Here is a 26,291-nt window from a genome sequence, read left to right as displayed (position 1 = left end):
CTCTACCTTGACTCCCTGACAGTTCCCGACCTGGACTAAGGACAAAGGGGGAAGTGCAGGGAGCATCCCCTGCCCAAGTGTCTCCCTTAAAGCACATTTGCAAAGAATGGCCACAAAGACCTTTCAAAAGGAAAGATCCTGTCTTTGGAATTCCAATGAAGTCCTCAGTAATACAAATGCTCTTCTCTCCTCAACCCTGAATTTTTTCCTTTTGGGGAATTCTAGTGTACCTTTTCCCCAACCAGGAGAAACTGATGCGGGATTAAATTACTCCCACTGGGGATAATTAGAAGGGGAGAGAGACAGGGGACTGGGAAGAGAAAAGGCAGATAAAGCAGAAGATAGAGCCAGAATTCAAGTTTTGAGAAGAGAGAAGAGACGTGCAAATCAATAAATGCTGGCCTCGGAACAGCACACTGCTTTTTCTGTAGTTTTGAAAGAGCTGGGATGAAAGAGACTAACCTCCTATATTTGGCACGAGCATATCCCAAGCAAAGCTAAAATATACCTCTGTGTGTGTGTGTGTGTGTGTGTATAAAACAAACATGTAGATATGAACACGTCTATGATATATAATCAACCCCCATGTTGGAAAAGGGATTGGAGAAACAACTCTGTACAATCTGGATTACGTTTCCTCTAAGCCTTTTCTATCTGTCAGTAACCAGGTGAGGAAGCCACCAAAGCAGAAGTCACAAACTTAGAAAGACACTGAATATTTTGATGGGGGAAGAGACCCGGAAAACCCAACAACCCTGACAAAGTAAAAGGAGCGTCCGAGTGTTTCACTGAAGTTCTCAGGAAGGGATGGGTGGGATTCTGAAGTTTCCAGGAAGAGATGATAAACAGAAACCATCTGCTGTTATACTCGAGATGTATAAAAAGTGCTTCAACAGTTCTGTTTAGTGTGCGATTTCATTTTCATCAGCTTAAATATATTTAAGGATTTTCCACAGACCCACCTGCAACTCTGTATCCCCCTGACTTTGCTTTTATGTTTCTCACACCCGCCAAGGTGTCAAGGACCCCAAGAGGCCCGATGGGAGGCAGATTTCCTGCCACTTCAGATATTAACCTGTATCAGGGCGTATGTAGCCTGGTATCTCGTGCAGAACAACTGTAAAATGCCAAGGCTTAGAGAATACTTTTAGGGAGAAAGATCTAAAAGTGAGATATTACTGACTGCAAATTAAGAACTCTTTAAAAACCTCTGTCATCTTCCTGCCTCCCTGACCACCATCAGCCTTAAGGGGCCAACAGACCGAAGGCTTTCAGGAGTTCTGTCACTCTGGAGAGCCAGCCGAAGACATGGCCACACAGACGCAGGCCTGTCCACGGCGAAGGGACGGGCTTCCTCATATCATGGTTTCAGAATCCAGTAACTTTATCCTTTTCACGCCCTCTCCCTGCCCCAAATACCAGTCTAAACCGCTCGATCCGCACCGCAGTGGTCTTCGCCGTGCTCCCCGAGTCTCAGAGCTTTCTTACGTGGTGTCCGGGTCACTACTTACGCCAGCGCTGCAGCTCTTTGGATAAACAGAGAGAAGCGGTAAGAAGCCAGGAGGCCACTCCCGAGGACAGTTTCTGTCTCTTGCCTGTGCGGATCACTCCACACGTTCGGAAATAAAGTCTTAGGCGCCATCGGGAGCTTCTGCTCCGCTTTCTTCAAAGATCTGAAAAACCACCGCGGGTATCAACCAACTGAGCCCTTTGAGACAGGTAAACCTTTCCGGGGAGGCCTTTTCCCTGGGAAAGCAGCTGAGGGCTGGGGGGTCTCCGCATGCGCAGGGCTGACCAGGAGGAACCTCCTCTCCCCTGTGAGTGTGTGACACCCCACCTACCAGCCCCCCACCAGCGGGCAGGCGTCCGGCTGCCGCTTGACCTGCTCTCCGGCCTCCTAGGCAGCGACTGCGTGAAAACCTGCAGTGAGAGTCAAGTGCTGGTATTTTAGAAGTCCTACCGACCATTTGTGAATGCTACTGGGGTTCACGGTCATCTTGTACTTTTACACCCCAAGTTTTCAGAAAGGGTCTGGGCTCTTTTTTTAATTGTGGAAAACTGCTGGGCTCTTTGGATATCCTCCTATATAGAACGTCTTTAAAAAGTTTTTACTTATAAAAATGTATTTTTATAAAGCGGTACTGTAAAAAAAATGAGAGAAGTTAACCTGAACTGAAAAGAGAGGTGGAGTTCAGACTCTGTCCTCCTGGTGAAGGCCCGAGGCAGGCTGAAATGAGCTAGAAGGATGCTTGTGTTCTTAGTGCGGAAAGTAACGTTAACTAAGACTCCTGTGACCCGCACACACAAGACTGACCGCCGTATTGTTTCTCCTTCTCTCTTAGGGTATGAACTGTTTGGTTTCAATGCTGAAAGGCAGTTCTCAGGTGGGAATTAAGAAGGGCGCCGATTTGGCAGGCAAACAGCTTTAAGGACAAAGCACAAGACCAGCACATCTCCAGGGAGAACCTCACACGGGAGCACAGGAGCAATCATGTAAAGTCTAGTCCAATCTTATACAGGTCATTCTAACTAAAACCCGTAATAAAAAAAACCCCCAGAGCCTCAGGCAGTGGCTCAGTCACTGGGCCGAGTCAGATAACGCAAAACTGTAAAACAAAAACAAAAACGAAGTAATTCGGAGAATCCCCTGGAGGTCCCCGTAATAGCACGAGGCCTGTGATTTTAGGCTCAAAGTATCAAAAAGCTTACTCAGATGCCTGAAACTCCAGCTGCACCAGAGGACGAAGTACCCCGTGAAGAGCATGGTGACGCCCCCAACTCCACTCCTCACAGTGGTGCTGCACCTGACCCAGCCTGTGTGGAGAGAAACACGTCTGGTTGCCATGGTGAACTGGAACTAGGGGGCCGCGACCTGCCGGATATTCAAGTTATCCCAGTCGGCCTGGGCCATGGGATTGAAGTCACAGAATCCTCGCCAACACCACACGGGTATTTTTTTTTACACAGACGAAAAGGCCCAAAGGTGGAAGACCTTAATTTTAACAAGTTGAGTTACTCTTGTTTTGGGAGTTTGGTCGGAATCTCGAGTGGGCAGGTTAACACGCCTGGTGAACTTGAGGCGTAGAGCCCTCCTGGCTTTGGGATGATCCAGGCGAGTGGGGGAGAAATGGCGGGGGGCGGGGGGGGTGGCCATGGGAGACATCACCAACAGGAAAGCTGGCCAGTAATGGCAGCCGCTCTCCTACTGGCTTTGACGTCAGACTCTACGGTGAAAACAGACCGACCAAGGGAAGGGGGCCTACACGTTGGTCTCTTTTTCTCTTTTCCTTAGCCTTGCTGTAACCATCAGGGCTAAAGTAAGAGAAACTTCTCCAAATGCTTGGAACCAGCAACAAAACCCAAAGTCAATGACTCCAGCTCACCTTTCTGGACAGCTCCCAAGAGCCTCATCAGAGACAAGCTGGAGGGCGTAAGTCTGGTCGGGGGTCCCAAACTCCTGAGAGCAGTCGAGCTTCTTTCCAACAAAGGAACTACGGTTCCAAACAGAAGTCACTGTGACAGTTCATCTAGATTCGGTCTCTTTCCCGATCCTCAGTGCCCGGGGTTCCCAGGGCCAGGCTGAGGGGAGGATCTCTAAACAGCCGGATTACTGTGTACGGGGCTGCAGTGAACTAAGTGCTGAAAGTCAAGGCGGTTTATTCCCCAAAAGAGGTTCTGCAAAAGGCTGAGGGAGCCCCTGGGGATCGGGATCTAGCTACATTTTTGGTCTGAAGAATACACCCTGCAGCCCTTCCATGTGCATGTGCTTAATGAAATGAACTGTCTACGTTTTCTACCACCTGCAATGTTTTAGCAGAAGGCAGGACTTTCTACCATGATACTAACTACTGCTACTCCTCACTATATCTACTAGGGTCAACACGTGTGCTCTATCACCCCACTGCTAACAGCAAACAGTTCTGTTCAATATGTGAATAACTCACGTAAAACCAGAAAGGAGGGTTTATGCTCTCCATTTACATCTTTCCTGCACCTGTTTTTCTGTTTAAAGATAGGCAGGGAATCTCTACTATTGCTGGTTCTCTGCTCTTGGTTTGGCTCAGTGGGAGAAAGGGTAAACAAGGGAATATTTACAACAAGTTTAGCAGATGTGGTAAAAGTTGCTGCGGAGGTAAACATACTAACCAAATGATCATATTAAGTGAGACAAACCAGACTGGCTTTCAAGAAATTACCCAGAAAATTATTTCACAAGGTGAAGATTAGTCTCTTGAAAAAACAAAGCATGACACAACCCATTCTTCTTGGAAAAAGTTTGAAAAGAGACGGGAAGAGGCAGTTTTGTGACAACTGCAATTGTAAAACCACTTCCCCTGCCGGGTCAGGAACGGGGCGGCCCCTCCACTCTGTCCCCTCTCCAGCCAGTAGCCCATTTCCTCCACTAAGGGTTCAGTCAAACTTGTGTGAATGACATCAGTTCGGGCCCTGGGCTGGGATACAAAAGCAGCCCGAGGTCCAGGAGAGGCCAGCTCAGAACCCACAGAGGTGGTTAAGAGTTCTTTAGTGTCGTCCTTCCCGTCGTCCAGGGGCCCTGGGTTCTGATCTATACCCCTCTTGGCCTGGCTCCACTGCCATCTCTAGACACTGTCCTGGACCCACTGCCAGTGTAGACATCCTTATTATCCCAAACCTAGTGACAGCGGTTCCACTCTCTAACATAAATGCTGGAACCATCCCTGGTACCTCTAACATTTCCTATCACCCCTCTGACCTGGCTGGAATTCCAGACCTGTGACCTGACAACCCCCCCCTCCCCCACCCAGTCTCTGGCTGTTGTCACATGTCCCCTCACATGGCCGCCTCTGGCTACTAGAAGATCTAATCCTGACGTGTCATATTCCTGCTCTGCTCTGATCCTAACTATTCTGAGCCCCTTCATCACATGTGTCCCATCTCAAACAGGTCACTCGGACACCCTATTGGCGGAAACACTGTTTAAAGATGAGAGAAGAGGCTTATGAAGTTGTTTCTGGGTCTCTGAAAACCCATGACGTGATCAGGTTTCCCTATTTTACTTTCTGCTATCCCCACCGGCCAATTTCTAGGAACTGTTTTATTCAAACCTCCTCCTCCCTCCCCCACCATCTGTTTGCCAACACCCCCTACAGGGTCTGAGTGCCCCCCTCCCCGCCGCCAGTGGCCTTCCCAACACCTGCAGTACTCTTAACTTTGGAAACGTTTGGAAATCTGATTCTTAGATCTGACTTCAGAATCAGTCTTTAGGGATGAGGTCTAAGAATCTTTAATCCTATATGGGATCATCAGGTTGTCCTGATTTGGGCCTAGAGCTCTTCAACTCTCAGTCCCAGAAGCCAAGGCACCGACATCTGGCCAGGGCTCAGCCAAGCACCCCAGCGAAGTGCTCACAAGGCTTTCCTTTGAACAAAGGAAACCAATTCCAGCTTCTTTGCTGAGGACTGTCAGCCCCTTGTACTTGCTCAGTCTCCCGAGATTTGAATCTTGAACTTCTAAAGTCTATTTTCTCTAATGCTGGGAAAACTATTTTTTTGGAGTAGTAAGTCTGTGAAAATCCTTTTCACTAAACCTCACAAGACCGCTCGGCTCCTAATGCTGCCGAGCTCCATAAGTAAGCCTACTTCTCGTTCCTGACTTACAGAAACCCGACTCAGCCGCGTCCTCAGAGCCACCAGTCTGCCCAAGCCAGTGACGGTACTGTAGACCGGGACCAACATGAGGGAACAAAATAGCTCCTCACCACTCTTCTGGAGAAACTCTTGTTGACAAAAACCTTGTATTTTTCCCCCATATTCAATCTCACAAGCAAGCCAGGTGGTCCGATTAGTCACTGTATGTAGCCCTTACCTTATTCTTATCACTATATTCTTGGGACCCACTAAAGTGAGCATGTCAACGGATAACTTACATCAAAAATGACAGCAACCACTAACTGCCCCGAATAGTAAGCCCAGTGCACAGTATGAAGACCAGGGGTAGATAAGTCAGATGGATCCAGACTTGAATTCTGACCACCACTCACTGGATGAACATGGGCAAGTCACTTGAGATGTCTGGGGGTCATGGGGCACCCGGGTAGCTCAGGCCATGATCTCATGGTCGTGAGCTGGAGCCCTGCATCAGCCATGCTCAGCGCGGAGCCTGCTTGAGTTTCTCTCTCTCCCTCTCCCTCTTTCTCAACGTAAATAGATAAATAAATAAAAGATGTCCGGGGCTCAGGTTCTTCGCCCATAAAAGACGGTGGGACGGGGACGTCACTGACAGTCACCTGAGTTGTCATGAGGGTTGAATGAGGTAGTAATGTACCTAGCAGAGGCTGATCCAGTCACCATCTGACCAATGTCAGTCTCCTCCCCTTTCCCTCTGAAATGAGAAGTGGGTGCACCAGAGACTCTCCTCAGCACTGTAAGAGACAGCACAGGAACCACAGAAGTCCTACTTGCCAGAGAGATTTGCTACGGGCTGTGCGCGTGCCTACGTGATGCCAACCACAAGGAAGTAGAGACAGCTGACCGACCCCCATGTTTCTGGTTCTGGTGCACTTTCTGCAACACGGTTTGGTGGAAAGGGTGAAACTTGGTCTGAAGAGACTGTGTTCTCTGGCAGCTCTACCGTTTACAGCAACCTGACCTTGGACAAGTCACATGTTCTCTCTGTGTCTGTTTTATCATCTGCAAAGCAGAGATACAGATCACTGCCCACCTCTCAGGGTGGCGGGGCCATAGTAAGAAAATGGATGGAAGAGGCACTCTGAGATCAACAAACTCAGACGTTAATATCATTTCTGTATTAACGTGGAAAAGGGGCTTGCGAGCACGGCTTTGGCCTCGAGACAGACTACAACTTTGTAGAGAGCGCCTGATGTTAGGAGTGTTTGTACAGCGGGTGGAAGAAAATTGTAGCTTTAGCTAGCACTACACTTCACTTGATATACTTCCGCTTTGAAATCTTTAGAAAGGAATAATGACCATACAAAAGAAAATGCTTTTTCACACCGGACAACCTGGGGTTTGGTGAATACGAATAATTTACAAAATATACCAGAGAGGGAAAACACGTCTCTAGGAAGAGGTTACAGGATTTTCAGGTGCAAAGGTATTCTGACTTGCTACAGGTCTCCTGTCCAACCTAAAAGCACCAATGAATACTACACACACACACACACACACCCCCGAGATGGATGCTACGTTAAACTAACTGTGCTGCCATGGGCGCCTGGGTGGCTCAGTCAGTTGACCATCTGACTCTTGGTTTCGGCTCGGGTCATGATCTCATGGTTTTTGAGTTCGAGCCTCACATCAGGCTTCGAATGGGTGGTGCAGAGCCTGCTTGGGATTCTCTCTCTCCGCCCCTCCCCCTCTCACTCTGTCTCTCTCAAAAACAAATCAACTTAAAAAAACTAAAATAAAAAAAGGAACTATGCTTCTAGAAAACCTTGAAAGAAAAAAATCTAAAGCTCTCCGATGAGGCAAATGAAGAAATGTTACATATTGTAATTAGAGAGGCAGTCCGATAACTAAAAGTAAGGTTCTGCAGGAAGAAGTGAGGATCCCCGAAATGTCAGAATTTCCTGGCTCTGTGGGGCCACTTAACCCATTCCGGGCACGGGCAAGGAGCCTCTGGACCACTTCTGAGGAGACCCCCTCACAGTCCTCTCTCCTTCCCTAACCTCTCACCCAGTCTCTCAAGACAGTTTGAATCCCTGCCCCATATCCACTGGCCACGCCCCCGCCCAGTGGGGAAACTCGAGTGATCAATGCCCCCAGCCAGCCTGGCCTAGTCCAACCGTCAACTCTGGGTGCAGGAGAAGGGACAGTGGTAAAGCACTCTGGAGCAAGAATGAGTGTTTTCAGAACCACGACTGAGTCTGGCATACTGGAACGCCTGGGTACAAGTCAGCTGAGAGAAAGCAGGAGTGCTCTGAACCTGATTAAGGCAAAAGGCACAGAGCTGTTCGGAGGGGCTGGAGGGTCCTTGAAAACGAGCACGCTTACCTTGTGAGAGTCTCTCCCCCTGGGGACTGATGAGCTGAGGCTTCTGGGCCATTGCATTCCAATACTGGGGCTTCCCTGGCAACACCCCCAGTCCAAGATAACCAGGATAGAGCTCTGGAAACCACTCCAGGCCCAGCGAGCTTGAGAGGCCCTTCCTGCCAGCCACGCCCACCTGACTGAAGGGGCTGTCAGAGGCGTGGAACAGGACTGAATGTGAAGGCTGCTGGCACCCAGGTTGTGACACCTGGGGCCCACAGCCCGGTCCGTGCGGTAGAGGAGCTCGCTCACTACGCTCTGTGAACACCTTCACATCAGGGACTAGGTGAGGACTGCAGGCTGCTGCTTTCTCTTCTTGAAAAAATCGGACAGCCAGAGAGGCCAGATTTTGATTATATGACTGTGATACAGAAAGTAGCTCACCGCAAGTCGTCTCCCTTGGAGTGAACGAATTTAAATCGGGACCTTCGTCTCGACATTTCTTCTCTGTGGCCGAATCACCGCCACTGAAGTTCTTTGCCCGTTCCTGCGTGTCTGTCACAGATACACTTTTCTCTGCATTTCCTGTGCTCCCACTTGCCTCTACTCCAAGGTCAAGTCCTTCCCCTTGGTTCTCCCTGATGTGGATTTCACCTAATGGGCTAACTTTAAAATTTAAAAATTGTGATTCCATTCTCTTTTCTTGAATCTCAGGGTCTCTAACATCACTAGAGACTTCTAAGAGGTGGTCCCTGGCCTTGGACTCTGTCTCATTGCTTGACAAGGACGTTCTTACTCTTTCAATCCCATGATGGAGATTCATGGGAGAACTACGATAATCACCATTAGCTGTACCTACTAACTTTACTAGAAGTTTCTGTCTTGGGGGATCAATTTTGTCCAATCTTAAATCAGGAGAAGTGGTCTGTACATCACTGGGTAAGGCTGAAGGTTTTCTATCTTGATTTGATGAAGAAGGTTCTACTGGGCCAAGAGGTAAAGATGCTTTGGTTTCTGAAAGCTTAATTCTACTCTCCCCCAATGGAGGCAAATCTTTGGGAAGTTCTTTGTTAGGAGTGGGATTTTCTGATGCATAAAACTGAGCCTTGGTTTCTCCCTGGAAAGCAACCTTTGGTTCAGTATCTTTTAGCATTTTGTGGGAGCACCGAACTCGATTCTTGAGGTATTCATCTGCCTTTGTGTTACTTGCTCTTTCTAAACCAACGGCCGGTAGTGGAAAAGACTTCACTGTCCGTTCTGGTTTGTCCTTTATCAACTTGGTATTTCTTTTTTCACTCCTGGTCTCTAATTCTCTCTCTTTAGTGTTATTTAAATCTATGATTGGTCTTTTCCTGCTTGTAGCATGTGGGCGTGTAGCTAGCTTGGACTGACAAGCTTTGTGATCAGCAGGTACAGTCGGCCTTATCATCTTACAGTGTGGCAAGTGGGATTTTAATCGTTTAAATGGCTTCTTACAGTAAGGACACACTTCCATCCTGGCAGAGTATCACTCTCTTATTCCTGAAAAAGATAAACAGGAGATTATGAGGGGCACAGAGTTCGTAAAGTAAATACTAATATTTCATTTACATGTGTACCTTTCATTTGGAAGAACCCAGGTCGAAGGAAATTTAAAAAAAAAAAAATGTTTTGATTCATTTTCTTACAGAAATAGGAAACAGAAGACATAGTTGGTTTTAAGATAAATACTCCTGGCTCCATTTATGCTTGGCATTATACATTTCTTAAAGTCTTCTAGGAACCAATCATCAGTAAAAGACAATCAAAGAGATTTTACATCCCTAGCTAGTAGCTGAGCAAAGCTAAAAGACTGAAACCTAATAAATAACGGTTACTGGAAGAAAAAGTTGTCCAAACTAGCAGTCAGATTAAAATGTTTGCTATTTAAAGTTACAGCAAGTCAACTGGGTATTACACGAGTATAAAAAAATTGTCTGAAGCCCTTAAATATACCACTTAAGGAAAGAATGGTGAATTCAGGCCAAGATCTGAAGGCTGTTGACTAGAGTCATGTTTTCCAAGTGGTATATGGAAGATCCACAGAGGTGCAAGAAGAAAATATTAGAACTTCCAGGCTTTCAGCATGAGAAATGAAGCTGTACTAACACTTCCCATATTAGTAAAACACATGTACACCCATACACATATATATAAAACTATTTTGGGGTGCCTGGTTCACTCAGTCTGTTAGTGTCCCACTCTTCATTTCAGCTCAGGTCACGATCCCAAGTTTGTGGGACTGAGCCCCACGCTGGGCTCCATGGTGAGCGTGGAGCCTGCTTAAGATTCTCTCTCTCACTCTCTCTGTCCCTCTCCTGCTCACACTCATGTGCATGCACTCTCTCAAAAAAAAAGTATGTGCGATGCACTAATAATATATAGGTGGAGGGAACATGGTCCCCAGTTTTTCATTCACGGTTTGTAGCGTATGGACTGCCAGCAAATTCATTTAGTTTGAAACCTTTGTGATATTCATACCAGGTAACAACATGAAAAAAAAAGTAATACCATGTATCACTTGTACCTCTTTGAGCACCGTGCTGGGCATATGGTATTTGTTGAATGAATGTTTTCTCTGAACGTCAACATGCAAACGCTATTATAAATCACTGTGACTGAATACCTTCTAACTACTACTTAAGTCAAAGAGTGACACTGAAATCATTTACAAGATAGACATAATCCTGGCCATTTAGGATCCTATGTAAACTCAGGCAAAACAAAACTGTTTCTGATTACAGTAATCATTCTGACTTTGGAGGTACCCCTCTGACAATATAATCAAACTTTTGAGCCGTTGACTTACAAAAATAGCCACAATTGGAGCCAGTCGACGGGCCTTAGGCTAATAGCTTCAGAAGAGGCTTGGGACCTCTTAGATGTGTCTGCCCCTACTGTACTCCACCACACTCAGTCCTACTGGGAAGATCCTGCACCCTCTCGTGGTAACGTCTTACCGTGGGTGCCTAAATACTTTCTTACAGGAGCTTCCCCGGAAGGATGCTAATTTTGTGGTTGTTTCTCTTGGATCTCCATGCCTCACGATCGCAGCTCCTGGGTCTGGAAAAAGAAACTCGATTTTAATTATCAGCCAGCGCAAGACACAATCAGAAAAGTAACTCGACAGCACACTCAGTGAATGAATGTGGTGCGACACTGAACCGAGTACAGCCAACTCGCAGCGCACGTCTCTCTCCGTGTTCCGGAAAGCAGACAGTTAAAGCCGCGCACGCCGGTCGGGCGCAGGGCCGGTCGGACTTGTGCCAACCGCCCCCCCGCTCCACCCCACTCCACCCCTGAGCCGCGGTACCTGGCCAGCCCTCCTCCCAGCTCCCGCACTCTTTCCGGAAGCCGAGCCGCCGCTTCCCGCGGAGTGGGCGGGGGCCGTGGGGAAGCTAGCGGCTCCGGGCCGGCCTCCACTGCAGCCTCAGCCGGAGCCGCAGGGACGCCGAGGAGGTTCATCCTGAGGCCCCGGGAAGCCCCCCCCCCCCCCCCACGGCTGGCCCGCCACCCGATCGACTCCCCTCTCTCCTCGGGAAGCCCCCTCCCCTGACCCCCAGACATAGGGCGTGGGCACTAGGACAAAGTCCGACCCGCCACAATTAGCCCAGAGCAGCGTCCTTACCTAGCCAGGTGTGAATGTCCCGGAAGCCCCCGCGACAAGCCCCCCAGCGCAGCCCTCCAGCAGCTTCCCAACTCCCTGTCGGGGACCCGCCGCAGGCCGTCTGCGCCACTGCCTGATGCTTCTCAGCTATGTTTCTACAAAACTATTAGCTCATAGGTGCTTAACTTAAGTGCCTGTATCGTATTATTATGAAATAATTTAAATTAATTTAAACCTGGCTTGACTTATATGCCGTCACTTTTCGGCTGCGAACAGGCGAAAGCTCGGGCCGCCTTCTCATGAGGTCCTCTCTCCCAGAAGCTCCTAGGCGCTCCTCCCCTCGGAGCCCGCCTCTTCCCGTGGGCGGGGTTACCGGTCGGCGCGGCCGCCGTCGCGCCACTGCGCAGTCTCGAGAGGGCGGTACCACGGCGGCTGCGACATGGGGGGGGCGCGGAGCAGACGCCGGAAGTAGCGGTGGTACGGGTCCCACCGAGGGGTACTCACCGCCGGCAGCGTCCACCCGCGCCGCGGCGAGAGCCAAGGCCCGAGGGGGTGGGCGTGGCGGCCGCCGGAACACAACACCCTCTGTTCCCTCAGCTCGCGGAGCGGCGCTGCGTCGCTCCCCTCCACCGGCTGCCATGAGCGAGCGCCTCCGCCCCAGGTGAGACCGCAGGGACCTCCTTCCTTCCCAGCCCCTCGCTGGGGGCTGGGGCCGAGGGAGCACGCGAAGCGGGGGTCCGAGCAAGCGTGGGCCCTGTGGGTCTCCATCTGGGCGCCCTACGGCCCCGGGGAGGGAAGAGAAGGATGCGCGAGTGGTCGGGTACCTGGTCTCTGAGGTGCTGGAGGAGTGACTCGCCAGGGTCCAAGTCTCCCCCCAACCCCATCTTTTTCCCTCTTGTATTTCCCTACTTGGAATGCAGTCTGAACGGTCCCGGAAGAGAGACAGTGGCCCTTGAAGCTTCCCTGTCCTAAATTTAGGAGGGTGGGGGGATGGGAGGAATGTCTGATCTTTGAGAGGGAGCCCCTAGGACGTCTTTGAGGGACCGAGGCTGGGAGTTGCCGTCTCCCCAAGGTCAGAAAGGATGGGGTTTAGCTCTGCAGTGGGGAAGGGTTGGGATAGATACTAGAATTTGTGCCCCGGACGGTTGTGAACATAGGAGGGCAGATGACCAAAGTGGCTTATAGCATAAACAGGCAGGATTCTAAACTGTTTGGACGCGGAGCCGTTTGACTCCGAAGGCGGGAGGTAGGATTATATGGCGATGCTCTACTTTCCGGTGAACCTTGACCTCAGGACCTGGGTTTTGACCTAGGGGTGCTATGCTTGCTTGACGTGTACAGAATAGAGTCCCGATCAAACCGCAATTTCTTTGTCTTTCTTTTCTCCTCCTTACGCCCTGTAAGACAGTTGGGGAGGAGAAAGTTGGGATTGGGAACCCCAAATGAAGCGGAGCAGTTTTACTTCAGATTAGAAAAATCCCTTTGTGGAAAACCTATAGATCACCAAGTCCTACACTTTCATTTTTCTGATAAGGAGACATTCAGGGAGCTCAGCAGGTTTACCCCAGTCTTTCCAGGTTCGCTGCTCTTTTCATTACTTCACGGTACTTTCAGTGAAGCTCTGCTGAGGCCAATAGGATTGCCTCGGTAGGTTATGCTGGATGTTTCCTCGTTCTGTATTTTCATTGGCTCTGATTGTACTGGGCAGTCTTTCCACAAGGATCCTGCTCTGGGGGATGGTCAGTTCAGGGATTAAGATTCTGGAAAGCATCTTGAGGTTGTTTGGTCTAATAGTGAGAATCTAGGGTCGCCCATACTTCTGCACTGGATTATTGATTTGGGTACACAGTGAGTGGGGCACAAAGCCTGCTCGTGTAGAGAACAAGAATGGTCTAAGTTTGAAATTAGGGGCCCGATGACCAACTTGCTGTTGGAATTAGAAACATAGACGGGGCGCCTGGGTGGCACAGTCGGTTAAGCGTCCGACTTCAGCCAGGTCACGATCTCGCGGTCCGTGAGTTCGAGCCCCGCGTCGGGCTCTGGGCTGATGGCTCGGAGCCTGGAGCCTGTTTCCGATGCTGTGTCTCCCTCTCTCTCTGCCCCTCCCCCGTTCATGCTCTGTTTCTCTCTGTCCCAAAAATAAATAAAAAACGTCGGGAAAAAAAAACAAAAAACATAGGCTCCTGTGATGTCTCATATCTGGAAAAGCCTAAATAGTTCCTGCAGAAAGATTCCCTTCATCCGTTGCCGTATGCAGATCTAAATGTGCTTATACTGGTAGCCGATTTCTTTTACCTGGTACGCAAATAATCAGCCTGTTTATACTGCTGACTTCGTTGCCATAAAAGAAACCGTTTGATTTGGACAGGGGTTTCTTACCTCCTTGTCACCCCATGTTTCATGTACCGATTCCGCCAGCTCCCGCTAACATAATGTCTCCCAAGTCCAGTTTCTGGATGAAGCATTGGTCTGAGATGGTGGTTTTTCAGACTGTTATAAAATACACTGGGATAGCCACTGAGGGGTGGATGTAGGTCAAGAAAACCCCCACTCTAACCAAAACAGGTCCTTTGTCTCGTATATATTGACGTATTTTTGCCAACAGAAAGAAAGGGTTCTGTTACTTAAAAAAAAAAAAGTTTGAAAAACACTAATTTCCATACTCAAGACTCCTCCTCCTCCTCCTGCTTCTTCTTTTTAAAGTTTATTTATTTATTTTGAGAGAGGGGGAAAGATAGAGAATCTCAAGCAGGCTCTGCACTAGCAGAGCAGAGCCTGAAGTGATGCAGGACTCAAACTTCCCAACTGTGACATCATGACCTGAGCTGAAATCAAGCCTCAGGCACTTAACCGACTGAGCCACCCAGGCGCCCCTCTTAAGATTTCTTCTCTGCTCAGTCTCTAGGAGATGGCAGGAAGATTGGAAGGAAATGAGATGATGGACAGTGGTACAGCCAGCCGTCCTTAGAAGTAACAGACGCTAAACAACAATCTGTAGCTAGATGCCTGGGGAGAATATAATCAATTATATGGTAGCTGCTAAAATTATAACCTGGTCTGTGGCATTAACGTAGAAAGCTATAATCTGACTGTGTGGCTAGAGTTGAACATGAAGCTATAATCTTGGCAATTATTAACGATTTTTGTTGAAAGAAGACTGTTCCAAGGACGGAATTTGCATGGAGCCTAGAAAAAGGAGAATGAAGCAGCAGGGCTCATTCTTAATCGGGTAGCATCCAGAGGAGAGGGCCCCCGACACGCGATCGTTCTGTTCCGGTACCTTGAGAAAGCAGCTGATCATGAGGCAGGGATATTTTCATGCGACTTTCCCAGAGTTTAGTTGAAATCCGCAAAAGCAGCCCATCCTCTTTGTTCCTACGCTCTTTTTGCTTTGCAACCTCCTTGACATTCATTTTCTTGTCCCTGGAAAGATACGGTCTGGATTATAAGTGAGGAAATGAGAAAGTTTGGGTCGGGCTCAGAAGTGCTTAGAGTGGCCCAGTCAGCTGCTGGCACATTAATAAGAGTTTGGGGACCAGCATACTGTCATTTGGTGAGAGTCCCACCTGTGTCAACTGGCCTTCCATCAGACCTTGCCCTGTAACTGTAGCTCTTTTCCAGAACAAATTCTCTGGTCATAGCTGGACGAAAATAGTAATTTCTTGGTTCAAATCTATGGTAATAGCACATCCATTTAAATTAGTTTTAAGCCTGCTTTTCACCTCGTTTTTAACCTGCAAATACTTCAAAGTAACGGGCAGGTAAGATCTAATGTCCTGAGAGAAAGTTAGGGAGCAGGAATGATGGTCTTAGAAGCAGTTGAGTCTGGGAATGAGGTAAATGGTACAGCCCTTTGCTGGTTGGTTAATGCTTTATCAGCACCACACAGTCACAATTTTATCATTCCACGCCTAGATCTGTATTTATTAATAAAGCTAGATGTATTCAGAGTACAGGAATTTTGCAGAATACGGGAACTTGAGCTCGGGGTGGTACCTTAAATTTTCTCCGACATCAAGACTTCAGCTCAAAACCTTAGGATTACGGACGGGCCTGCCATGGTTTGCCGCACTGCTCGCGTAGAAAATGTGTGGCCATACGAGATGCCACGTGCTCAAGTTCAGTACTTGCGCAAAAGCTGTTTTTCCCTCCAGCTATGGGAATGTGAATCTTTAAGAATTTTCATGGTAATACATTGTGCCGTTTCGTATCAATGGCCTCTTGCCACCACTGTCCATTGGTATTTTCTGTGGTGATGGGAATGTCCTCTGTCTGTGCTGTCCAGTACAGTGACTACTAGCTACCTGTGGCCTTTGAACACTGAGAATATAGCTAGTGTGACTAAGGAGCTGGATGGTAAATTAAATTTAATTTAACTGACTATATGTTATAATAATGTATAACCATAATATAACGATAGCTAGTGGCTCCTGTCCTGGACAGCACAATTCCAGGCAATTCGACTTAAAATAATACCTCCTTTAATTTATCTCTAACTTCTGTCTTCTAAACTGGGATTTAGAAGTCCTTCTAGAAGCACTTAATTCTTGCATAGAATACATACAAACTTTGTTGCACATCTGAGAACACTGGTGTAAAGGTGTGAATTTTTTTCTTTAAACCTGAGAATTTTGAGCAGCCTGGGTTCCAGACTCAAAGTAACAATCTGGTGAAGTAACGTGTCATAATACTAGGGGTGGTGTAGAGAGAATAATGGAGTTAATGTGTCCAAGAGCAGCCTTTCTAATGAATGTTGGGAAAAATGATCTAATACTTTAGAGGGCATTGAGCTTTTGTTTCATGTGATGATTGGGGGGAAGTCAGGGATGAGAGAAAACTGCACATCAAAGGCTACATGAACTTTTAATGATCCTCCTGCGTAGCACCCCAGTTTTATTAGGATTTTAGGGGTATGTGGGCAACGGCAGCCGCTCCTGTCTTCCATGTTGTCCTATGGGAGGAGTAGGATTAGGTAACTTGAAACTGTGATTTCAGGAAACGTCGAAGGACCATAACCTTGATTAGGTGGAATTTGGAAGCTTAGTCATTAGCATCACCCTACTTTTATTTATTCCCAGTAGGCATTTAAAGTTGCCAAGCTTCTTTTTAGAAATCAGTTGTACTAATTTAAGCTCACCCTGCTGCTGCTATTTTGTATTTTTACTCTTTGTGCCCAACGGTAGTGTACTTTCAACTTTTTACCTATTGGGGTAGCATGCAAATTCTGTTTTCTCGGGTGAGAGGGCACATTTGTTGTGATTTACGATTTTAAGTGTCCAAAAGATCAACTGTCGGATTTTTTTTTTTTTTCTCGTAACTTGATTTCAGGAAAAGGAGAAGGAATGGCAATGAAGAAGACCACCATCTTCCCCCCCAGACCAAAAGGAGTAGTAGAAACCCTGTCTTTCATGAGTCCTGGGACACAGAGGTAGGAAGTGTGGTCAGAGTGTCTGCTGTTTCCATTGCTTGAACAAAGTCTAAATAACTCAGTTTCTTTGTGTGATTAAAATTATTCTTTGAATAAATAAAAGTGATTTTATTTGAGTGTAGTGGTTTCAACTTTTTTTTTTTTTTTTTTTGAGTCACGGCCCCTTTGAGGAAACCGTGCACCCTTTCTCCATTGAAGAGTATATATGCACATACTAATATGTACACAGAGCACAAAATTTGTTACGAGTGTCATAGACCTTTGAAAATTCATCTTTGAGCTGTCTGGTTGATATTTGAGAAACCAACTATTTTCTAAGTTTCTAAGCCATTAATCATCCTTAAGGCAAGTATATTGCTTTCATTCACATGAAATTCATGTTTAATTTTATTCATGAGAAACTGTGTAAGCATTCAGAATATGCCATGTGTGTGTATGCAAAATACTATTTTTAAGTGTTACTACTTTTTTTTTAAAGTTTATTTATTTATTTTGGGAGAGAGAAAGAGAGCGGGGAGGGCCAGAGAGAGAGGGAGAGAGAATCCCAAGCAGACTCCGCACTGTCAGCACAGAGCCCGATGCAGGGCTCACACTCACAAACTGTGAGATCATGATCTGAGCCGAAATCAAGAGTCGGGTGCTTAACCGACTGTGGACACTGCCACCCAGGCGCCCCTGAGTGTTATTCCTTTTTTATCGTGTTCTAAAAGGACTCCTGTGGGAGGCAGGGTGGTGGGGAGAGAGAGGCATGAGGGGGAAAGAGCTCCCAAAGTTTTGGTTTCCCAACAAGAGAGCTCCATTCTGCATACCACAGGGAGCGTTTTGGTGCAGCTGAAAGGCTGCTCTGCAGAGGAAAAGGAGGGCAGCCAGCATTTAAGTGACGCCTCTGTTAACTTACACACTGGAAAATTGTGACCCTTGAGTTGTCACCCTGACGAGAAGCTCCTCCCCAGCACAGATCCCTAAGCCTTAGCCTTGTAACTTAAAGCAGAGCTCTGCATATTACAGTTTTTGTACCACCGAAATAATTTGTACTTTAAACAGTCCTTGATAATAGGATTTGACCTACATCCGGTCCTTACCAGAAATCCAAAGCTCTCCCAAGGGGGGAAAGCCAGTTAACTCTCACATAGTTCCTACACGACTAGGAGCAGTTCATGAACAAGTGTGGGTGGGATCTCTTTGTGTGGGGATGTGAGTTTCTGTGACTTCTCTCCCCCTTTTAAAAATCCTCTGTTATGCTTTCTTTCCTTTTTCTCATGTTTTTAAAAATGATTCGCAGAAAAGTAATTGAGCTTTTGTGTAAGGCGATAACTGGAGGGGGCAAGTGAAGCAGAGCTTAGAGAGGCTCCCACGAGCATTCAGTGATGAAACTGTGACAGTTGACTTTCCATCATTCTTTGGATTAGAAGTCTGTTAAAAGAGCATGCAGTGCGTGCTTTCACTGTATCTGTCCACTTCAGTGTTTCTTTCCTTGTGTCTGTGTGCACATCCTGCTGAGTGAGGTTTGTTACCTCAAAGGTACAGTCGGTCTGACGGTATTGATCATTTGCCCTGTATTTACAGTGGTGATGCCTGAGAATAGGAATATAAGTTGTCATTAAAAACAAAAGGAAACGCTTTGATCTCCTATTTTCACTAAGACTCTTAGTATTTTTGTATTGCTTTGTTTTAATTGCTGTTCGTAGAAAATGATCTTTCTTTCCTTTCAAAAACCTGGGCATTGGTATCACAGAGGCAAACAACGTATTGTTACTCAACCTCTTGGTTCATGTGTCTTGTTCTTACTTGTTCAAAGACATGGAGTGGATAAACTGCTCTGTAATCATTGGTCTGAAAGATGGACCAGCTTGCCTTTGTTATAATTAACAGTCAGTACAGGTACTTTTTATTTTTCACGGTAATCTAAGCTCCCTGGTAGACCTCGCACGGAGGGTTCTGACCATTCCTTCCAGCCCTGCCGACCAGGCAGTTACCGGCTCTCTGCATGGGTGGCCGCTTGTGCTCTGCTTCTCCAGAGGCGGGGGATTAACAAGTAATGAAGCTGAGTCAACCTAGGGAGGGCTAGAGAAGCAAAAAAGCGGGGGGAAAACCTTTAAAGTGGAAAGTTGAGCCCTAAATAATTGATTGGATCATCACCACTGGAATAGATTGTTATATTTATAGCACAAGAATATCAAGTTTAGGGGCACTTGGCTGCTTTTTGACAATCGTGTATAAAAAGGAAAATTTAAAAAAATGATTCATTAGTGGATTATTTTTGTTATTTCATATAGTCACATATTAATGAAAATGTTATCTTTTAATTCTAAGGTTGGGCCAGTGAGGTAAGTTTTCTTAAGACTAACTCAGTGAAGAGAAACCGTTTCTTGTGTTTTTCCTGAAATACTTAAGTAATTTTAGAGTTCTTTTTCTTGTGACTTGAAGAGCTTTTATATGGAAGGAGTTTACTTTTTTTTTAGTGTTTGTTTTGTGAAAGAGCACGAGAGCATGAGTGGGGGGGGGGAGAGAGAGAGCGTGCGCGTGCGTGCATGCATGCATGCGTGAGAGAAAGAACCCAAAGCAGGCTCTACACTGTCAGCTCAGAGCCCGATGCGAGGCCTGAACTCACGAACCATGAGATCATGACCTGAGCCAAACTCAAGAGTAGGATGCTCATTAAAAAAAAAAAGAAGAAGAAGGAAGGGAGGAAGGGTGAGGGGGAAAAGAAAAGAAAAAAACGGGCGCCTGGGTGGCTCAGTTGCTTAAGCATCTGACTTGGGCTCAGGTCATGATTTTGCAGTTTGTGGGTTCGAGCCCCATGTCGGGCTCTGTTGTCAGCACGGAGCCTGGAGCCTGCTTTGGATCCTTTGTCCCCCTCTCTCTGCCCACCCCCACCCCCCTTGCGCGTGTACGCGCTCTCTCTCTCACTCAAAAAAAAGAAAAATAAAAAAAAAAAAAAAAAAAAAGTCGGATGCTTAGCCAGCTGAGCCACCCAGGCACCTCAGAGTTTGCTTTAATTCTAAGAGAGAATTAAAGTTTTTTATAATTAATTTTCAGAAGTTCTGTTTTCCTCCTAATGTAATCATATTGCCCAGTACCGGGAAATAAGATGTGAGATGTTTGAATTATGTATGCCAGAAGTAAATCGCAGCTACTTCTGTAAAGTAAAGATAGTATACACCTCTCTTCCTAGATACTGTGAAGGTGAAGAATGTGGACTGACTTGCCTGATTAGTTCTGTAAAGAGAAACTTTTAGTCTACTTGTCCATTTTCTTCCTGTCATTTTTGTAGGTGCTATCTCTGCTTCACAGATGGGAAAATTGGGGCACAGAAAAAGAAAGTGGTTTGCCCGGAGATACACAACTAGTAAGAGGCAGGGTCGATGATTCCAGAGCTTGGCTGGTGAGCTCCTTGCTCCTAACCATGGTACGTGCCGTGTCACAGAATACCGGACGGAAGTTCTGAGGGATTTTGCTAAATATATCCAGAGGCAGCTTAGGTCCTAGACTTCTCTCAAATCATAGGAACAAGAAGAATGTTTTACCTCCTCCTGTCTTTTAGCTGGAAAATACTTTTCCAGGTTAATGCTGTGATACAGTATTAGCGTGAAAGCACTTTTAGATCTCTAGTTAGAAAAAGCGAAGAACGGGAATCTACTCCCAAAACCAAGAGCACACTGTATGTTACCAACTTGATGATGTTATATTAAAAAAGCTAGATCAGATGGATCTACATCATCAACCTGATAATAAATAGCTCTTTCAAAACCTAAAAAAATAAAAAAAAAATACTAAAGAAAAAGTGAAGGAATTGGGGTCTAATGGTTTTTTCAAAAATCTAATTGGTGTTTGAAACAAAGACCTTAAATTTTAACTCCAGTGACTTAGATTTAATGACTTGTGGGCCTGAGGATACTATTAAAAAATTTTTTTTTTAATCTTTATATTATTTTTGAGAGAGAGATAGAACGTGAATGGGGGAGGGACAGAGAGAGAGGGAGACACAGAATCTGAAGCAGGCTCCAGGCTCTGAGCTGTCAGCACAGAGCCTGACCCGGGGCTCAAACCCGCAAACCGTGAGATCATGACCTGAGCTGAAGTCAGAAGCTTAACCAACTGAGCCACCCAGGCGCCCCTTGAGGATACTATTTTAAAATTGATATATAGTTTACTGGTATGGGAACCAATTTTTTTGTAACACCATGCTAGATGAATTGTTTTAGTTAATGTAGAAGTCAGGTTCATTTTTCTGTTCATTGAGTGAAAAGTGAAATCATTTGTCAATTTGTGTCTTCCTATTGGGTCCCGTGGAAAGGCAGTGACGTTCCCTGATCTTGGACAATTATTTGGATGGGTAAAAACTAGCTACATTTAAATTTGTTCTCTTAGGGGCTGGCCTTTTTGGTTTGAATTTTATCTTAATTTGTAGTAATGCTTTTTGCTTTCAGTTTCAATATCTTTATTTACAAATTACCTTAGACGTTTCCACATAAATCTGGCTTCTGTTACATAGGATATAAAAGGTGCTGCTACCTGAGTAAATAGAAGCAGTACATCTTTTAAATGCAAAGACCTAGGTTTGTGGGTTAAAAAAAAATTTTTTTTTTCAATGTTTATTTGAGAGATGGAGAGAGACAGAGCATGAGCAGGGGAGGGGCAGAGAGAGAGGGAGACACAGAATCCGAAGCAGGCTCCAGGCTCTGAGCCGTCAGCACAGAGCCCGATGCGGGGCTCGAATTCATGAACAGTGGGTGAGATCATGACCTAAGCCGAAGTCAGACACCCAACGTAGCCACCCAGGTGCCGCAGTTTGTGGGTTTTTTAAAAAAATATCTTTAACTTACCAAGATCATTTTAATTTTTAGATCACTATAAAGTGTAACAAGCAGAGAGAGAAAATGTGGAAGAAAAACGAAGTGGCTTACTTTGAGCAGCCTCTGTCCTTTTTTCTTGGGGGGGGGGTCTCTATTAGAAAGGGAAAGTTTTCATGTCATAACTCTAAAATCCCAGGGATACTCTTGGAGTGCAGAGATGTGACAAAAAGTAACCAGGAGAACCCATGTGTCATTACAATTAGGATTCTCTCAATCCATTTATTTGAACTGATAAGAATTAGTTGAATATTAGGTTATCTTTTTTAGTAGTGTGAAGTTCGAGGACAGTGGGATTCTTTAGTGTAATTTTTTAAAAAGTATCTTAAGTTTCTTAGTTTTGCCCATTCTCATCTTCAGTCTGTTGTAGAGTAGCAGGTGCATCCTTAGAGATGGAAGGGTTTGGGTGAAACTTAGGTGTGTGTTGTGTTTAAAATCCTGTAGCAAATGAACTCTGAAATTAACTTCTAAAACAGTCCATTTAAAATGGAGTAACAGGGGCGCCTGAGTGGCGCAGTCGGTTAAGCGTCCGACGTCAGCCAGGTCACGATCTCGTGGTCCGTGAGTTTGAGCCCCGCGTCAGGCTCTGGGCTGATGGCTCAGAGCCTGGAGCCTGTTTCCGATTCTGTGTCTCCCTCTCTCTCTGCCCCTCGCCCGTTCATGCTCTGTCTCTCTCTGTCCCCAAAATAAATAAATGTTGAAAAAAAAATTAAAAAAAATGGAGTAACAAGCCTTTCAAAAGTTAGTCTGAGTTTTAGCATACATTTTAAGAAACTTTGCCCCTGGTTTAAGTCCTTGAAGTGGTTTCTTACTGACATTGAAGGCCAAGTTTGTTAAGTAATGAGACTACATACACACATTTTTCTATAGGTCAGGATTATTTTTTGGCCTGTTGAAATTTAAACAAAATGAAGTGATAGATTAATAGAACATTTTAGTTAGGAAGGAACTTAAAACATCTGGTGTGGTCCAACTTCATTTTATAAAGGAAACTGAGACACAAAAAGGACATACTACCTGTCGAGCGGCACAGAAGAGTGACCACCTGCATTTTCTTTCCTTGCATAGTTAGAAAGTGGTTTTAATTAGCCCGCTGAATTCATTTGGAATCTTATGGTCTCGCTGATAGTAGCAGACTTGGAGCTCTCTTAAAACATTGGGCACTTGGGAAACAGAAGTTTCCATTAGATGCTCTGATAGACTTGGCTAGGGTCCCTCACTCCAGATTCTGCAGTGGAGTTAGAATGCACTCCATCATGACCCAGGAAGGGAGTGTGTGTGCAGTGAGCAGGAGTCCTTTGGTCTTTTGAGGCTCACATAAATTTAAAAGCAGCAGTGAATGGGGAGATGGAGGTGATGGGAAGCTGGGGGCTGAAAGAAAAAAAATATGTAGCTAGTCTGCTTTTCTAATTAAGAGAAAGCAGGGTTCGCCTTGGTGGCTTGGTTAAGCGTCCAACTTCGGCTTAGGTCATGATCTCCTAGTTTGTGGGTTCAAGCCCGGCAAGGGGCTCTGCACTAACAACGTGGAACCTGCTTGGGATTCTCCCCATCTCTACCCCTGCCCCACTCAAGCTTGCGTTCTCTTTCTCTCGAAAGAAAGAAAGAGAAAGCATGCAGCTCTAAATAATAGATAGGCACAAATATTCTGGTTCTCTCTTTATGAAGCAGAGAGGCTCAGTAATTAATATTCCTGCCGGAGGGCTTTCTAAAGATTATTAGCAGGAACAGTCTTCAGAGTTGTTTTGTTTCTACCATAGGTATACATGGGTGAGCTCTGAAACTGACCTCACCTGCTGGGAAGATGGAACCTAGGGGTAGGACGAGCTGAGGGGCCGAGAGTTCTTGACTCTCCGCTTTATCATTTGCGCCCTGGGGACTGAGAAAATGAGCTTAACATTCCTGTCCTGTGTCAGGATTTATACTCTTCCTTTCTGCGGAGGGAAGTGTCCCTCTGCCTTTCTGTGTCTGCTCTACCTCCTGAAAGCACCCCCCCCACCCTCCCGCCCACTCTGCCTCCCTTCTCTGCGTCTCTCTAGTGTCGTCTCACCCCCCGTCCTCTCATGAGCCCACGAAGGTGCCTTTCCTTGCAGATCTCCTCGCTGCCTGGCCCACGCCCGTACCGCTTCCTTCCCTTTCCCAGCGGCTGTCTGGTACCTTCAGCCCAGCTGGCGCTGTCCCACCTGTCTTCCGTCCTCTCCGCTCCGTGTCCCGGCTTCTTCCCCGACCCCCTGAAAGTTCTCTCAGGGCTCGCCCGTGCTCTTTCCATTCCACAGACACACACTGAGCACGGTATTTGCCAGCTTGGACGTCTCCTTCATTTCCTCCTTCCATCTCCCTTTGGGCTGTGACACACATTACCTTTCGTTTACATTGCCGCAGTTCTCCTGGGACCTGCTTTCCTGCTTGATGCAGAATCCTCACTCCTGAGGGTAGATCTGGGCAGAATTAGGTGCAGACCTCGGGGCACTGGATCCGCCAGCCATAACCTCTCATGGATGTTTTGTCTGACCGACTGCGCCCGCGGTGGCCCAGCCCCACCACACTATTAGCTTTGCTCCCCGAACACTCCGTCCTCATTTTGCTCTTACTGTGCTCCCAGTTCGTCACAGCTTGCTTACTAAAACTCTTCCTCCACCTTCCCGGCCCACTTCAGACACCGTTCGTTTCAATGAGCCTCTCCTAATTCTTCACCTGCTGCAGGGTTCCCGTTGCCACAGGAGCATGACAGTACGATCACTATCCGCGGCTGTAGGTGGTTTTCACTTTTTAGTATTACAAACAAGGCCAGGCCAGACATTTGTGTACCTGTCTTTATAAAGTTGGTATAAACCAGGGGCACCTGGTGGCTCAGTCGGTTAATTGTCCAACCTTGGCTCGGGTCATGACCTCACAGTTCATGGGTTCAAGCCCTGCGTCGGGCTCTGTGCTGACAGCTCGGAGCCTGGAGTTTGCTTCGGATTCTCTGTCTCCCTCTCTCTGTCTGCCCCTCCCTTGCTCATGCTCTGTCTCTCTCTCTCAAAACTAAACATAAAAAAATAAAGTTGGTATAAACCATGTCTTTACGCAAGACTTTTAAAAGGGACTAGAAATCACAGGTATGTTTGTCTCCCTCACCCTTTTTCAGTATCTTATGTGACCCATTTTAAAGAGCTTTTACTTTTTTGCAGCATAGTGTCACCTTTGCTATTATAGTGTGAAATAAAATTTGAGATGGAAACTTGACTTACTACAAACTGATTCTAGTTCTTGCCTTAATTTTCAGACAGTACCTGTAACGAAAAACAGTAAAGAAAACAGACTAAGAGGAAACAAAGTGTTCTGCGCGGTGGGTTTCTTATCTAGTGTAGTAACTGACTTGTTAAATAGCCATGGCCTCACCAGGTGCAGGAGAGCCGCACGTGTGGGCTGCTCCACTCTAGATTAGGAGGGGCCTTAATGTAAGAAAACAATTTTTGGTTTTGAATCGTATTTGACTTCTTAAGTCTTTTAAGTGAATTTAACCAGTGCTGTAGCTAACCGTACCATCTGACTCCATTCAGTCCATTTTATAATGCTTTCATATTTGTGTTTTTCTGTAGACAGATAGCTTGTCTTTTACTATCTGTCGGCAGTGGGATATGTGACCTGTTAAATAGCTCAAGATGACTTCTGGACCATGATGATTCTTGCTTTAAGTGTTATTAATAATGGATGTCTTTCATGGACGTTGCATTCTCTGCTGTTCTCAGATATGTTTATGTACCTACTGTTAGGTGTAACTTTTGATCAAAAATGGATAAACTAGTCTAATTTTGAAAATCACTTTTCAAGTTCTGTCTGGAAACATTATTGAAATATTTATTTTTATAATGAAAATACACAATAACCACATTGCAAGAATGTGATAGTAAAGGGTAGGAAAAAAATAAGCAACTTCAGTCCCTCCATCCTAATATAACTACCATGGCCAGTTTTTCTCTAGTCTTTTTTTCTGAGGTGCAGATTTTACACAGCTATATGCAGACTTTTCAAAACCAAGGACTTTGTGTAAGGGAGCAGGAGTTAGATGTATCAAACAACTTAAGTTAAGAAAAAGCATACACTAGATCATTATTAGAACTCTGTCTTTCTCCTGCATCGATTCTTTTCAGTACAGTATCGTATTGAGTTGTGAATGGAAGAAGGGTACTGCTAGTCATTTATTTGAAATGCAGTATTTAAATTGTCAAATATCAGAATTCTGAAATGGATTCTTACCATTGACTTCCCTTTTGAGAACCCTAGCTTTTAGGGATCTCTGACTAGCTTCTTCAAGACAAGTAAGACATCAAGTCATGTTCGCTACCTTAAAAATTAGGCACGCTTGTGCATGCTTGTGCACGTTTGCCCACACACATCTGGAGCTGCAGAAATGCTACTGTAACTTAGAAGAAGTATGT

General features: G+C 46.0%; 2 protein-coding genes across 9 annotated transcripts in view; one reads left to right on the top strand and one right to left on the bottom strand.

Moving 5' to 3' along the window:
- Positions 1 to 1,360: 1,360 nt before the first annotated feature.
- Positions 1,361 to 20,680, bottom strand: MTNAP1 (mitochondrial nucleoid associated protein 1). Of its 6 annotated transcripts, XM_040452253.1 has the most exons (7): positions 20,670 to 20,680; positions 16,008 to 16,012; positions 10,946 to 11,048; positions 7,992 to 9,488; positions 3,384 to 3,491; positions 2,710 to 2,814; positions 1,361 to 1,526 (listed from the first exon to the last, which is right to left on the bottom strand). In XM_040452253.1, the coding sequence occupies exons 4-7, from the start codon at positions 9,460 to 9,462 to the stop codon at positions 1,504 to 1,506; spliced, it is 1,707 nt and encodes a 568-aa protein (XP_040308187.1). In that variant the 5' UTR covers positions 9,463 to 9,488; positions 10,946 to 11,048; positions 16,008 to 16,012; positions 20,670 to 20,680; the 3' UTR covers positions 1,361 to 1,503. The 6 variants fall into 6 exon arrangements, with proteins under 6 accessions (XP_040308187.1, XP_040308185.1, XP_040308184.1 ...); XM_040452251.1 differs by lacking the exons at positions 16,008 to 16,012; positions 20,670 to 20,680 and adding an exon at positions 11,828 to 11,944; XM_040452250.1 differs by lacking the exons at positions 16,008 to 16,012; positions 20,670 to 20,680 and adding an exon at positions 11,614 to 11,796.
- The window catches only part of VCF1 (VCP nuclear cofactor family member 1), a 17,430-nt gene continuing 2,969 nt past the window's right edge, over positions 11,831 to 26,291 (top strand). The window contains exons 1-4 of one of the 3 annotated variants that reach the window (XM_040452269.1): positions 11,831 to 12,253; positions 16,921 to 17,020; positions 20,295 to 20,429; positions 25,136 to 25,198. In XM_040452269.1, the coding sequence (XP_040308203.1) occupies positions 11,892 to 12,253; positions 16,921 to 17,020; positions 20,295 to 20,429; positions 25,136 to 25,198 (660 nt within the window). In that variant the 5' untranslated portion in view covers positions 11,831 to 11,891. The remainder of the gene's footprint in view (positions 12,254 to 16,920; positions 17,021 to 20,294; positions 20,430 to 25,135; positions 25,199 to 26,291) is intronic. The other 2 variants (XM_040452267.1, XM_040452268.1) reach the window with 2 other exon arrangements.

This window comes from Herpailurus yagouaroundi, unplaced genomic scaffold (assembly GCF_014898765.1).
Source record: "Herpailurus yagouaroundi ecotype Mexico unplaced genomic scaffold, PumYag 206, whole genome shotgun sequence".
NCBI lineage: Eukaryota > Metazoa > Chordata > Mammalia > Carnivora > Felidae > Herpailurus > Herpailurus yagouaroundi.
Note: the sequence above shows the minus strand (reverse complement) of the source record. Positions and strands in the feature narration are given on the sequence as shown.

Excerpts from the sequence above, each read along its gene's own strand:
- MTNAP1 (XM_040452253.1), bottom strand. The coding sequence starts at position 9,462 with ATGGAAGTGTGTCCTTACTGTAAGAAGCCATTTAAACGATTAAAATCC. Across the intron at positions 2,815-3,383 it reads CTTGGGAGCTGTCCAGAAAG|GCTGGGTCAGGTGCAGCACC; the intron begins GTGAGCTGGAGT and ends CTCTCCACACAG. Across the intron at positions 1,527-2,709 it reads CTGGAGTTTCAGGCATCTGA|AGCTGCAGCGCTGGCGTAAG; the intron begins GTAAGCTTTTTG and ends GTTTATCCAAAG.